General features: G+C 43.5%; 1 protein-coding gene across 6 annotated transcripts in view; it reads left to right on the top strand.

Annotated features, from left to right (window-relative positions):
* LOC145409182 (large neutral amino acids transporter small subunit 1) overlaps positions 1–15,000 on the top strand; it is a 183,617-nt gene that overhangs the window by 70,261 nt on the left and 98,356 nt on the right. For all 6 annotated transcript variants that reach the window (XM_080279671.1, XM_080279674.1, XM_080279670.1 and 3 more), the window contains exon 3: positions 12,509–12,602. In XM_080279671.1, coding sequence (XP_080135797.1) covers positions 12,509–12,602 — 94 coding nt within the window. The remainder of the gene's footprint in view (positions 1–12,508; positions 12,603–15,000) is intronic.

Raw genomic sequence — 15,000 nt, 5'->3', positions numbered from 1 at the left:
TTAAGATCTCTTCCCTCTCCTACCCCGGGATTGTTTAGGAGGTTGGTGGTGGGTGAGGGCGTAGTGAGGTTATGGCTGTGGTAGGTGTGGGAAGGTTAGGGGTGGATGTGGGTGTGGTTGGGATAGGTGCACGTGGAGGCTCGTGTGTGTGTGTGTGTGTGTGTGTGTGTGTGTGTGACTGGGAACAAGGAAAAGTCATAATATAAACACCTATCGCTTGCACGGGGGTAGTTAAGGTGTGATTGAGGTGTGTTTAGGCGTGGTGAGGGTAAGTACGGGAGCTGGTGCGGGAGCGGGTGCGGGTTCGGGTGCGGAATCGAGCAGGAGCGGGGTGGGGGCAGAAGTGGTAGGAGTGGGGGTGAGGCAGGAGTGGTAAGGGGATGAATAGGAGTGGTAGGGGGGAGTGAGGCACGAGTAGTAAGGACTGGAGGGTGAGGCAGGAGTGATAGGGATATGAGGTAGGAATGGTAGGTAGGTGAGGCAAATGTGGTAGAGGTGGGGGTGAGGCAGGAGTGGTAGGGGCTAGGGGTGAGGCAGGAGTGGTAGGGGGGGGTGAGGCAGGGGTGCAGTTAGTGCCACAAATGACTGCTTCCCTATTGAGGAGGCGGCCCGGCCAGGACAGTGAGGCAGGACCATACATCTCCAGGCAAGCACGCTAACTCATCTAGACCCATAGACTAAATACACCTTGGCCTGTCTGTCGGTCTGTTTTGTCTGTCTCTCTTTCTGTCGCTCTGTCTGTTTGTCTCTTACGCCTCCAAGCATGCACGCTAACTCATCTACACCCACAGATTAAATACACCCGGGCCTGTCTGTCTCTCTTGTCTCTCTCTCTTTCTGTCGCTCTTTCTGTTTGTTATAGCAGGCATTCTTTCTGAACATATCAGTCCCTCAGGCAAGGACGCATAGTGATCAGTAGCCATAACTCACATACACCTGGGTCTTCCTGCCTTTCTGTTTTGTCTGTCTGTATGTCTCATCTCTGTGTCTGTCTGTCTGTGTCTTTCCGTGTGTCTGTCTGTCCATTTATCTGTCTGTCTTTCATTCTGTCTGTCTTTCTGTTTTTTGCCTGTGTCTTTTTTTATCACAGCAGGCAGTCTGTACCTGAGTCTCTAACCAAGGAGGGTAACTTACCTATTAACACATTTACATACACCTGGATCTGCTTTTATCTCTCCCTGTCTGTTTTATCTACCTATCAGTCAATCTGTCTATCTTATCTATTATAGCAGGCAGTCATTCCATACTAATCTATCTCAAAACATGGGCCCCAACTGACTTACTCCAAAAATTACTGACACATAGGCCTCGTCTGTCTGTCTGTCATGCTATCTTTTCATGAGTCACCGATGTGCTATCTGTCTCAGTCTCGCACCGCCTCAGATAAGGACACCAACTGACCTTTACCCCCTGTTTAGTATTGTCTGGGTCAATGTATGTGTCTGTCTGTCCGTCTGTCTATGTATTATATCAGGCAGTGCTTGATATATCTCTCAGTCCCAAAGCAAGGGCGGAAACTAACCTATACTCACAGTTTTCAAGTTCCTGAGTATGTCTGTGTGTCTTGTCTGTCTGTCTGTGTGTTGTGTACGTGTGTGTCGTGTATGTATGTATGTCTGTCTGTGTGTTGTGTCTGTGTATGTCTTGTATGTATGTGTGTCTTGTCTGTCTGTCTGTGTGTTGTGTCTGTGTGTGTCTTGTATGTGTGTGTGTCTTGTCTGTCTGTCTGGTATGTGTGTGTGTCTTGTCTGTCTGTCTGGTATGTGTGTGTGTCTTGTCTGTCTGTCTGTGTGTTGTGTCTGTGTGTGTCTTGTATGTATGTGTTTCTTGTGTGTGTGTGTGTGTGTGTGTGTGTGTGTGTCTGGTGTGTACGTCTTGTCTGTCTGTCTGTGTGTTGTGTCTGTGTAGAAGTGACATTTACAGCGGAACTACGTGTCTTGAATGATCCCTACAGTCACCATCAAAAGTTTACCTGCCTCTCTTTTGCCCTACCTTCAGACGCGTGGTAGGATATTGAATTCATGCTTCCTCCAGACGATTTGACTCATCATGCTTTCTCTAGACGATTTTACTCAGCTTAAGAGAGTATGTTTGTAGCGAAGACGTAAAAAAAAAATCTTGGGGACTTGTTTTTGTGGATTAACCCCTTGAAGTTAGTGAGGGATTATTAATAGTGTGTTCTTGCTGCCTTCAGACGATTTTATGCAGCTTGGAAGACTACCAACTGGAGGGGTTATGTATGGCCTTCGTTATACAGAACTTCATCAAACACACACACACACACACACACATACACACACACACACACACACACACACACACACACACACACACACACACACACACACACACACACACACACACACACACACACACACACACACACACACACACACACACACACACACAGAGAGAGAGAGAGAGAGAGAGAGAGAGAGAGAGAGAGAGAGAGAGAGGCTTCCAAACACTCCAGGAAAGCCAGTCACAGTATCAGAATTAATGATAACCAAACAAATCCTTTCCCTAACAACACCTTAGACGGAAAATCCATTAAAAAGAATAAAAAAATAAAAATAAAAATCTGTATCTGTCAATTATTGAGAAAACAGGAAGACCAAGGCATTATAGGCCATTAGAGAGAGAGAGAGAGAGAGAGAGAGAGAGAGAGAGAGAGACAGCAATTAGTGTTGATAGCTCGAAGGCATCGCTAATTGAGAGAGAATTAAAAGGCCTCCAGTGCGATTTGCCCAATTTGAGAGAGAGAGAGAGAGAGAGAGAGAGAGAGAGAGAGAGAGAGAGAGAGAGAGAGAGAGAGAGAGAGAGAGAGAGAGAATGTTGAGTTTGAGAAAATAACATCATGAAGGTGGGAACAGTAATGCGAAATAAATGTGAGAGAGAGAGAGAGAGAGAGAGAGAGAGAGAGAGAGAGAGAGAGAGAGAGAGAGAGAGAGAGAGCACGCGTCACTGTGGTTGTCCTCCGCTTCGTGTGCATTACCGTGGAAGTATGTGTCGACTTTCGTTGTGCTCTTGTCTGTAAGAATGTGAGAATATGAATTTTGGATAATCCCCCCCTCTTTCTCTCTCTCTCACACACACACACACACACACACACACACACACACACACACACACACACACACACACACACACACACACACACACACACACACACACACACACACACACACACACACACACACACACACACACACACACACACACACACACACACACACACAAAGGTTTAGGAAGTTTACGATAAGAGATAAAAGCTGGTGAGAGAGATAGAGAGAGAGGGAGGGAGAGAGAGAGAGAGAGAGAGAGAGAGAGAGAGAGAGAGAGAGAGAGAGAGAGAGAGAGACTGTCAAAACAAGATTAATTAACTTTTCCCAAACCCTCCATACCAAATTTACCTTATTAATCTCTCTGTCTGTCTGTCTGTCTGTCTGTCTGTCTGTCTCTCTCTCTCTCTCTCTCTCTCTCTCTCTCTCTCTCTCAAATAATTTCTTTCCCCCTTATTCAAGTTATCCATCATTTTTTCTTTCAAAAGTATGTAAGTCTTTATTTTTGCTTTTTTTTTTTTTCACTTGGTTTGAAGCTTAATTTTCATTTCTTAAGTCTCAATTAACTCAAAATTAATTCATTCTTTTTTGGAAATCTACTTGTCACAGTAAGGTTGCCATTTTCCCTTGTCTGTGTAGCGTTTTTTAATATCCTTCTTGGTAATTGTCTTCAGGTTGGCATTACTAAGAACTCTTTCATAGGATTTGAAAAAAGAAGTGTATTTACTCTCCCGCCAGACGATTTTTTTTAGCACAGGAATAACCTCTCCCAATGAAGAGGATCTGAGCAATTTCCATGAACTCTTTTTTGGCGTAATTCACGTCCCTTTTATCGTATTCTTGCTGTTATTGCTCGCACAGGAAGGAACTTGGGTAATCGGTGTGTCAGGCCTGCAGAAGGAAGGACTGCCATTGGTTACCTGATTCATGCTACTGCCAGACGATTGTATTAACATTGAAAGACCTTTTGTGATTGAGGTTTTAGTCCTTTAAACTGCAAGACGAGAGGGGGAGAGAGAGAGAGAGAGAGAGAGAGAGAGAGAGAGAGAGAGAGAGAGAGTACAATTCACAACAGCCTGTTACCCATTACGGCTTGCTAAAATTAAAGGGTTGTAAAATTTGCCGCTCTTGTTGCTGTGGTTTTCTTGTAGTGGTGGTGTACTGTGGTGTGATGTGATAAGATGTGGGGGGGGGGAGTGTAGTGTGGTGGAGTGATGTGGTTTGGTATGGTGTGTGTATCTGTGTGTGATGATGGTGTGGTGTGGTGTGTGGTGATGGTGGTGGAAAACAGTAGTGTGGTGGTGTAGGATGTTCGTGGTGATGGTGGTGGTGGTGGTGGTAATGTAGGGTGAGGGAGTGATGGTGTGGTAGTGATGGGTGTGCTGCTGATGAATATAGTGATGTTTATGGTTGCGGTGGTGCAAGTACAGTAGCAGTGCAGCCTTTAAGGAGTTGTCACGTCATTCACCGTCAAGAGAATGTGGTGTGGTGTGGTGTGGTGTAGTGTGGTGGAGTCTTAAAGTGGTGACGGGTGCACTCTCTCGTGACTGCAACAAGTGGAGCTAAGTGGGCCTGCCTTTGTGGCCTAATGGACCACTTGCGGGATGAACACTGCACGAAGGGCCCCAGCATCCATACTGTCACACCACTGCCACCGGAAGTATGTATGTATGTCCTGTATGTATGTTTGTACGTATTTATGTGTGTATGTGTGTATAATGTATGTGTCTATGTTGTGTCTATGTATCTATAATGTATATGTATGACTCACGGGTATAGTTAGGAGGGGCTTTGAGAAGGTAGGGTGAGAAGTGCATATGTGACTGTTATTGCCTTGGCTGTGGTTGTGAATGGGAGGATTTGTATATGACATGGAGGGAATTAGTGATGGTTATAGGTGGTATTTTACACGATATACTTTCTCTTGGTGTTGTGGCCCAGGCTCTATACGTGAAGCCAGTGGACTGCTGGCAACTGGTCACTCTCACTGGACGCACCCGGAGATCTTTTACTGTTGAAGGATTGTCTGGGTTGTGATGGTGAGGTGCATGAGGCGCGTGTGTCGTGGTGTGAAGGACTGCATTACACTGAGGGCGTAGTGGATGGTTGATGAGTTATATTTCGGTCTGGATGATGGTTACGGCAGGGAAGGGTGATGGCCACGTTGAACTCTGGCTGGGTGAGTTCTTGGAGAGAGAGAGAGAGAGAGAGAGAGAGAGAGGGGGGGGGTGATGGCCACATTGAAGTCTGGCTGGGTGAGTTCTTGGAGAGAGAGAGAGAGAGAGAGAGAGAGAGAGAGAGAGAAGGTTCAAATCCTCCATGAATAGGGTTCTTGGGCTTAGGTGGCTCTTAGCTATCAAAGGAGCAGCTCAGAGTCCTTCCTAACACCTCTTCCTCAGCGACTTATTCTACACATTACACCTCAATATCCTCTTGTACCACGAAATGATTTGGCCACCTGGTGAGAACGGAGAATAAGAGACTGACTAGGAGAGTGCATGAGTGAGGTGGAGGGGGGATGGGGAGGGGGGGTGTATATGAGAGAGGTGGAGGGGAGGGGGAAGGAAAGACCAAGGATAAGGTGGAGGGATGGAGTGGAGAGGTATATGAGGGAGGGTGGAGAAAAGGCAACCTGATGAAGGGGAACAGGGTGATATGGGGGTGATTTGTTTGTGGCCACCCTTCCAGGATTAAAGCACCTGGCTGTAGATAGATAGGTGGATAGATAGATAGATAAATATATGTATGTGTTTATGATTGAAAAGAGAGAGAGAGAGAGAGAGAGAGAGAGAGAGAGAGAGAGAGAGAGAGAGAGAGAGAGAGAGAGAGAGAGAGAGAGAGAGAGAGAGAGAGAGAGAGACTAGTGTGTGTGTGTAATTAGAGTGCATTTAATGAGATAATCCTAATCATATAATTCGATAAGACTGAGCCCATAATGTGAACTCTATTATCAGTCAGACAGAAGAAGGCCTCTGACACGGGTGATGGAAGAATAAGATAATGAGATTGATAAGGAATAATAATAATAATAATAATAATAATAATAACAGCAGCGGCAACAACTAAAATAATAACGAAGGTAATAAAAAAAAAATAATAATAATGGTAACAACAGGAGCAACAAAAGAAAATAAAAATAATCATAGTCATAATAATAATAGTAATAGTAGTAGTAGTAGTAGTAGTAGTAGTAGTATCGGTAATAGTAATAAAAAATAATAATAATTATGATGATCATAATAATGGTGGCGATGATGATGATGATGATGATGAAAATTAAAAGTAACAAAACGAATGAATAAGAGAAATTACTTGACTAACACTATGAAAAAATAAATGCGAAAAAATACTGATAAATGACAATAAAAAAAATATATATACGAAGGCGATAAGAAATAATTACAATACTGATAGATTAGACAGACGACGTGAACGAAAAAATTGAGGATGGATCGAAAAGATAAGGAAATACTGGCCAAGGTTAAGAACTAGGAAAGAAAATGGAAATGGCATGAAAAGAGAGGAAAATAATGAAAATAGTCGTAACAATATGGTAAGATATATATAAGCAAAGAGTATTAAAAATCATCATTATCATCATTATCTTCATTACCCTCCTCCTCCTCCTCCTCCTCCTCCTCATCATCATCATCATCATCATCATCATCATCATCATCATCATCATCATCATCTAGTTACCAGTAATAGATATAATAATAATAATAATAATAATAATAATAATAGTAATGATAATAATAATGATAATAAAAGATGGAGAATTAACTGAAGCGTCTAGACTCGTTTAACATACATAGCATAGTGTCGTTGTTGGGAGGAGGAGGAGGAGGAGATGATGATGATGATGATGATGAACAAGGAAGGAAGGGGGGAAGAAACGAAGGAAAAGTTAATAATAGCTAGGAGAGAGAGAGAGAGAGAGAGAGAGAGAGAGAGAGAGAGAGAGAGAGAGAGAGAGAGAGAGAGAGAGAGAGAGAGAGAGAGAGAGAGAGAGAGAGAGAGAATGCAGAGGAAGTTGCCAGAAAATGGAAGTAATATTACACCAAACGAATATTCTCTCTCTCTCTCTCTCTCTCTCTCTCTCTCTCTCTCTCTCTCACTTTTTGGAGCCTTAAAATAGAGTGTAAGCAAGTGTAAACAGAATGAGGAAGCAAGTGAAGAAATTTTATAGTGCTAAGGAATGGAGAGAGAGAGAGAGAGAGAGAGAGAGAGAGAGAGAGAGAGAGAGAGAACTGAGTAATGTGGATAGAAGAAGTGGATTTGTGCTATGTGGAAGGGTGATGTGGGATTGATTGAGTTAGGAAGAGTGGAGTGGAGTGGAAGTGAATTGATGGATATGGCAAGTGGAAGAAGTGGAGTGGGTTGGAGTAAGAAAGACAGTAGTTGAGAGGCGTACTAAGTGGAAGAGTGGAGAGGAGGTGGAGTGGAGAGGAGTAGAATGGTGGAGGCAGTAGTTAGGGAGCTCCAAATAAGGGAGTTTTATGAGGTGGGTGTGAGTGGTTTATGTGGGGTGGGTCAGCTTGTCCCAGACCCACCCTTGGCCCCTCCCTTGCCCCTCCATGTCCCTCCCCCCCCCCTCTGTGTGTCTGTCTGTCTGTCTGTCTCTGTCTCTGTCTCTGTCTGTCTCTCTCTCTCTCTCTCTTTCATTTGTTTCTCACTTTACTCGTCCTTCACCTAAGTTCGCCTCCACCCATCCTTCCCCATCCCCCAAATTTACTGCATCCCTCACCCCTCCTTCACCCCTCACCCTTTCTCCCCACCCAACCCCCACCCTTCTCCCTCCCTCTCCCCTCCCTTTACTGCATCCCTTATCAGACACTAACTTCTCGTTTAACATGTCTCACTAAATCCGTCCCTCCCATACCCCATCCCTATTCACTCCACCTCATCCTTCTCACCCCTTCCCTCTCTCTCCTACATCCCCCTCCCCTTGTCTCATGCCGATCAGACTGGTAGATTCAGTTTGTATCCCCCTAGTGTACACCCGGCAGTATAATTGTGAACTATATATATTTTTTTTTCATTTTCATTTTCTTACTTGGGGAAAATGATCGTCCTTTCGCAGCCTCTTCCCGCAGCTCAGTGGCAGAATAACACAATATTACGATTCTACACTCTATCCACAGCACTTCTTCGTGACTAGTAGATTCTAGTGTTAATCCCTCGTTACAACGCAGCGGTCGTGATGGAGGGATGGCAAATTTAGAACCATTTAAAGTGAAAAGACTATAGACAGATTGAAACTGTTTACTGCTGGTCGTGCTTACGGATTGAGAGTAAAAATTCAATATCTGTCTCAGTGATCCCCGTGCAGTCAATAGGTGCTGATCCAAGCCTTCCTCTTTCCTCCGTTCTGTCTTACTCTTTCTCTCCCTTATCCCTCTCTCCTCCCGCCCACCCTGGAGAGAAGTGAGGAATAATGTGAAAAAAAAGGGGGGGAGGGGGAGAATGTTTAAATGATACCGGGAAGAATTCACATCTGGCGACTGGGTGGTTCCTGGTAGGGAGAGAGAGAGAGAGAGAGAGAGAGAGAGAGAGAGAGAGAGAGAGAGAGAGAGAGAGAGATGGCGCCATTGTGTCCTTCAGAACTAGGTAAACACAGCCTAAGTAAAATTGGCCAGGTACTCAACAAAGCCTTCCGTGTTACTAACCTAGCATAACCGAGCTAATTTAATCTTGTCTGTCCTAGTCTTAGCTAAGTTGCCAAATCCTACCTTACTCTTCCCTACATTACCCAACCATGCCCTGCCCCGCCCTACTCTGCACTTCCACACCCTACCCTGTCGTACCCCGCCCTCCCCTCCCCTTCCCATCTTACTTTACTCCTTCCTACCATGTCTTTTTCTCCCCTACCCAGCTTTTATTCAGCCTTACCCTACCTTACCCAAATCATTCCTTCCTCTCCCTTCCTCTCTCCTCCCCTCCTCTCCCCTCCCCTCCCTTTCTATCCCTCCCCTCCTCTCCCTTCTCTTCCCTTCCCTTCCCTCCCTTCCCTTCCCTTCCCTTCCCTTCCCTTCCCTTCCCTACCAAAACTAATTTACCCTTTCAACCCAGATGATTTTTATTGCTTCACTACAGACGATTTGTAAAGACAAAAGAAAACTATAAGGGGTTAACAAGGCTGAAGAAAATCGTTTGAGTAAGTTGATTAAAAAGTAAAAAATTCAGTTCCTTCTTCCCCAATGTCTTGAGGAGTTACAAAGAATGATTTAGTAATTTATCAACAGAGAGAGAGAGAGAGAGAGAGAGAGAGAGAGAGAGAGAGAGAGAGAGAGAGAGAGAGAGAGAGAGCATAATATAAACTAAGAAAAGAAGGCAGAAGAGGTAATATTTAGAAGTACGAGAGAGAGAGAGAGAGAGAGAGAGAGAGAGAGAGCCGTCATTCACCCTTTGTGCAGGTATTTTTGAGGTGCATTGTTGCCGGATCGTTTGACAGAGAGACGTACCTTGGCTGGCTTGTTGACAGGGTGACACTAGGGTACTTGGTTTGTGGGTCGAATTGGTATCTGTGTGTGTGTGTGTGTGTGTGTGTGTGTGTGTGAGAGAGAGAGAGAGAGAGAGAGAGAGAGAGAGAGAGAGAGAGGGAGAGAGAGAGAGAGAAATTGCCTGAACCCGCTCACCAGTAATGAAACTGGATGAAATAATTACGGCGTGTGTTTGGGTTGGGTACACTCCATTTACTTAGTCGATTATGCTCCACTTGGCTCTCTAATAACAGGCACTTAGTGGATTGCGGCTTTTAATGGGCTTTTGAGTCTTGTTAAGCCCTGACGTATGAGAGCTTGCAGGTGAGATGAAAGCAATGGCGTGTAGGTAGTAGAGAGAGAATAAAAACAAAAATGAAAGTGGTGAGATGTAAACAGACTGCGCTTCCAAACACTCTTCTGCTAAATTCTTCTCTGGTTAAACTATAAGGAATGCATAAAATGGCTGTGTTATATCAAAACTGTTAGATAAGCAAGTAAAAAGGCAGCTTCATCTCGGACTAAGAATTACCGGTAAAACAAATAAATCATATACACAGTCTCAAAATAGGTTGTGGATGTGGCAGCAAAAAGTGTGAAGTTATCCAGTCTGTCCTCTTCCTCTCCTTCTTCTTCGTGATTATTTCCTTCTCCTCCTCCTCTTCCTCCTCTCCCTTATCCGTCCAAGTGGACCCCGTACCGTCCATCACACACACCCTGCCATTATCCACCCCATGGTTCATTCACCCACTCTCAACTCTTAATAAGCTAGGTCACGTTCTACTTATTTTGGTACTTCTTTGTCACTTCGTCTTCGTAAATCCTCCTTCTCGTCCTCCTTGTCCTCCTCGTCCCCCCTTCTCTTCCTGTCCTTGCTCTTCCTAATTCTTTGTCCTCCTCCTCCTCCTCCTCCTCCTCCTCCCAGCCATCCGTCCATTCACCCTAATATATTCACTCATGTTTCTTTTCTTTCGCTACTCCTTCGTCTTCCGCGTCATCGCCTTCGTCATGTTTAATCCCTCCTCCTCCTCCCCCAGATACAGTAGTTTCAGGAAATACAAAAATGATAACGATACTTTCAGGTAGTGCAACATCAAGTGAGTGGACGGTGAGATTAATAGCAGAAATATCACACAAAATACAGTACTGGCGGGAGATACAAAAGTTATTCACGATACAGAAACAACAGGAGATACAGAGGAGCAAAATTTAACCTAGTTTTTAAGGATGCATAATTGGCGTCGTAAAATAATCTCGTAAATGAAGATGTGGCAATTAGCGTGTTGTTGTTTGGCGCCATGTTGTTCTTCTCGTTTTTCATTTTGGCTTGTTCTTCTGTTCTTCTCGTCACTGGTTTTGTTATTTCTCGTTACAAATATTCCTTAGTCTTGTTTATCGTTATTTGTCTCCTCTCTCTCTCTCTCTTGGCTTCTCAGGTTATTATTTCATTTTAAATTTGATGTAGAAACCTGTTTTAGTATCATTCCAAGTAGGCATTCCGTCTCATCTATACTCCTTTTACTTTAAACCCGGCGTAAAATTAGCATCTCTCCTTGAATGCTTAGTTATGAGAATTTAATAAAACTAGAATATGATGCTAGTCACGAGAAACGCAATGGAAAGGATGTGTTTCTCATTCATCTCTCCCCTCCCTCTCATGTACGCAAAATCCTCTCTGTTTCTGCCTCCTTGTTCAAATCATCTCTCCTTCCTCAGATCCCTTCCAGCCTCGTCTCTTTCCTAACCACGATTTTCGTTATTTAACTTGTGTATCCGTCACCCATTCTGCAAAAATATAATAATTATTGTTTTTTCTCCCCTTTCAGATTCAGTCATCCTTCTTCTGTATCCTTTCAACTTCGCGTGTGTTTGTGTGTTTTTTTTATTTATGTATCCATCGTCCATTTTCTCCTTCCATGTCTTGAGGCTGTGGGAAACCTTGCATATTCATATAACCCCTTCATCGTCCACTCTCCTTGTTTGGATACGAAAAAATTACCAAGTCAAATCGGTTTCTATCCATACACGTCTGCCCTTACCCGAGTTCATATACCTACTCTCGTCACATTCACTATAGCCTAAAATTGCCGTCTTTTCATCCTGAGTGCTGAGTTGTAACAAGAGAGTAACACTGGAATATAATGATGACAGTCACGAAGAAGTGCTATGGAAATGATGTCGAATCGTAGTTTTAGCCTGTATTCTCGCCGGTTAAGGAGTCTCCCTAACACCTCTTCCCTAGCGGTTTACTTTTGGATATGGCTGGTTAATATCCTTTTGCATGGTACTTAAGGAGAGTATGGCGATATTGGAAGGATTTGTGTAACACGGAGAAGGACAGTAAGATGTAAAAAGCAAAATAAATCGCATAGGAAGAGGTATTAGGGAACTTCCTTGACCGACGAGAATATGTATGTATGTAATATGTATGTATGTATGAAGTAACGAAACATCTCAGCCGCTGATGTGAAGTAACGAAACATCTCAGCCGCTGATGTGAAGTAACGAAACATCTCAGCCGCTGATGTGAAGTAACGAAACATCTCAGCCGCTGATGTGAAGTAACGAAACATCTCAGCCGCTGATGTGAAGTAACGAAACATCTCAGCCGCTGATGTGAAGTAACGAAACATCTCAGCCGCTGATGTAAAGTAACGAAACATCTCAGCCGCTGATGTGTGTTTCGTGGTGATGTGGTCATTTTGGCGTGATGTAGCGAATGTTATGAAGGAGAATCATGATCCAAGTGGTGATAGGCATGGTGGTGAGGTGCGTGGTTATATTTTCATCACCATCGTCATCATCATCATCATCATCATCATCATCTTCACCATCATCATCTTCACCATCATCATCATCACCATCATCATCATTATCATCATCATCATCATCATCATCATCATCATCATCATCATCATCTCCACGCCCTTGTACTGACCGCATCTTCGTCTTCCATCTCCACAGGACAGACGCAGTACTTCACCTTCGAAAACACTGAGCCTCAATTCTCCAACATCATGCTGTCCTTCTACGCTGGCCTGTTTGCCTACAATGGATGGTGAGTGTCATGATGGTTATTAGTGTTATTATTATTATTATTATTATTATCATTATCATTATTTTTATATTACTACCACTACTGCTACTACTACTACTACTACTACAACAATTACTACTACTACTGCTACTATTATTATTGAGGTATTCATTAACACCTCTCCTCTCCTCTCTTCTCCTCACCTCCTCCTCCTCCTCCTCCTCCTCCTCCTCTCTTCTCCTCTCCTCTCCTTTCCTCTCCTCTCCTCCCTGCACAACACAACATATCCATCACCTGTTACCTTTTTTATATTTTTTATTTGACTCTCTACCCTCACTCTCCAGGTCTCTAATTTTTTCCCCTCGAGTTTTATTTCCTCATGCATTTTTCTGTAGTTTCCCCTTGACCTACATTTTCTCATATAGTATTATCGTATATTTCTTTCTCATATGCGACTCCAAAGGCTTAGATATCGTCGTGGAGTCAGTTTGGATGTGTTATGTATGGATGTGTCTTTCCATCTGTCTGTCTATCTCTCTGTCTGTTTATCTGTCAAATTTTCTGTCTGTCTGCCAACCTACCTACCTTCCTATCTACCTACCTACCTACCTACGTACCTACCTACCTACCTATCATTGTCTGTTTATCTATTAATCAGTCAACCAATGAATGAATGAGTCAGTCTATCTATCAGTCTCTCTATGTATCCATCTATCTATAATCAGTGTAAATATCTACAAAATATCTTATCTCTTTCTGATCTAATTTGAAGAAGTGAATCGATTTTGGTGCCAGGCAATCAAAGGTCATGCTGGGTGAAGGTTAAAGTTCAAAATGCAGCGTTTTCTCATAAATGCCTCCTCCGATTTGCATAAACTTTCGCTCATACATTGCGTGTGAGGAGAGGAAGACGTGATTCTCTCTCTCTCTCTCTCTCTCTCTCTCTCTCTCTCAGTGAAAGGTCAAGGTCATAGGTCAAGGTCAAAGTAGGGTCACGGCGTCGGTGTGGCTTCTGAACGTTTTTATTTCTTATTTATTTATTTGCTTTTTAAACCTCTTCACTGGAGAGAGAGAGAGAGAGAGAGAGAGAGAGAGAGAGAGAGAGAAAGGGTCCTCGGGGTGATGGGGTTACGGGAGGAGGTGCTGGTGGTTTGTTGGGGGATGCCCGTCAGAGGAAATTGGGCTCAGACAAAGATAAAACTCTCTCTCTCTCTCTTTCTCTCTCTCTCCCTCTCTCTCTCTCTCTCTTAACCAATCACCGCGACTCAGTGGGGGACATTTTTAAGCCCCTCCGGCCACCATAACACAATTGACCAATCACAGTCGCTGAGAGAGAGAGAGAGAGAGAGAGAGAGAGAGAGAGAGAGAGAGAGAGAGAGAGAGAGAGAGAATCACAGTATATGGGGACAGAAATGAAAGGGAACGGATGAAAGGGAATAGAAAAATAAGCAGTAAAAAACAAAGGGAAGAAAAGGGTAGAAATAAATGAACGAACAAGGCTATATCCGAAGCAGGGGATGTGTGGATCAAATATATCTCCCCTTATATAAATATTTGTTTAATTTTCTATATAACTTACTTGTACTATTTTATTTTAGCAGTAATTAATTTCACGCAGCGTTGGTGACCTGTGAACTGATATTTATGGCCAATGTTTATTAATTTAGATGGGAACGCTGCGTAAGGGGGTCGAGTTATGGGCCGCCCCGGGAAAATTATTGGAATCTTGTTGATGTTGGCGCGGATTCACTCATGGATTGTTTGATCCTCTGAAAAATTATTGGAATCGTGTTTATGTTGGCACGGAGTCACTCATGGAAAGTTTGATCCTCTGAAAAATTATTGGAATCGTGTTTATGTTGGTGCGGAGTCACTCTTGGATAGTTTCTCTGAAAAAAAAAAAAAAAAAAAAACGTGAAAAAAGCGATCGAAAAATGGCGGGATTGGCTCACTGGAAAGTTAAATTGGAACGGGACTGTGGATATAGAGAGGACAGGATCAGGACTCAGTGGAAAAGATATTGTGTTGTTGTGGAGAGAAAGAGAATGGTTTGTGAACTTATTTTAGGTATAACAATTGATTTTTCGGGGGTAATGTATTGAGAGAGAGAGAGAGAGAGAGAGAGAGAGAGAGAGAGAGAGAGTTTTCAGTACAACAGTTGGAGGCTGAGTGGAGCAAGTGAGAAGTATTCATAGCAACAGCAGTGACTGGAAATATTTTATACTTTGTTGGTACCTTGATGAGAAAAAGCATGAAAGTGGTGTGTGTGTGTGTGTGTGTGTGTGTGTGTGTGTGTGTGTACTGATAGGTATATTAGTGGGAGACGGGTGGTGGAGGTGGTGGTGGTGGTGGTTGTTGTTGATGGTGGTGATGGAGGGAGGGGGTGGTAGTGATGGTGAAGGAGGGAGGGGATGGGGGT

This window comes from Coenobita brevimanus, chromosome 80 (assembly GCF_032717465.1).
Source record: "Coenobita brevimanus isolate Jiangsu-jjx chromosome 80, ASM3271746v2, whole genome shotgun sequence".
In the NCBI taxonomy this organism is placed as follows: domain Eukaryota; kingdom Metazoa; phylum Arthropoda; class Malacostraca; order Decapoda; family Coenobitidae; genus Coenobita; species Coenobita brevimanus.
Note: the sequence above shows the minus strand (reverse complement) of the source record. Positions and strands in the feature narration are given on the sequence as shown.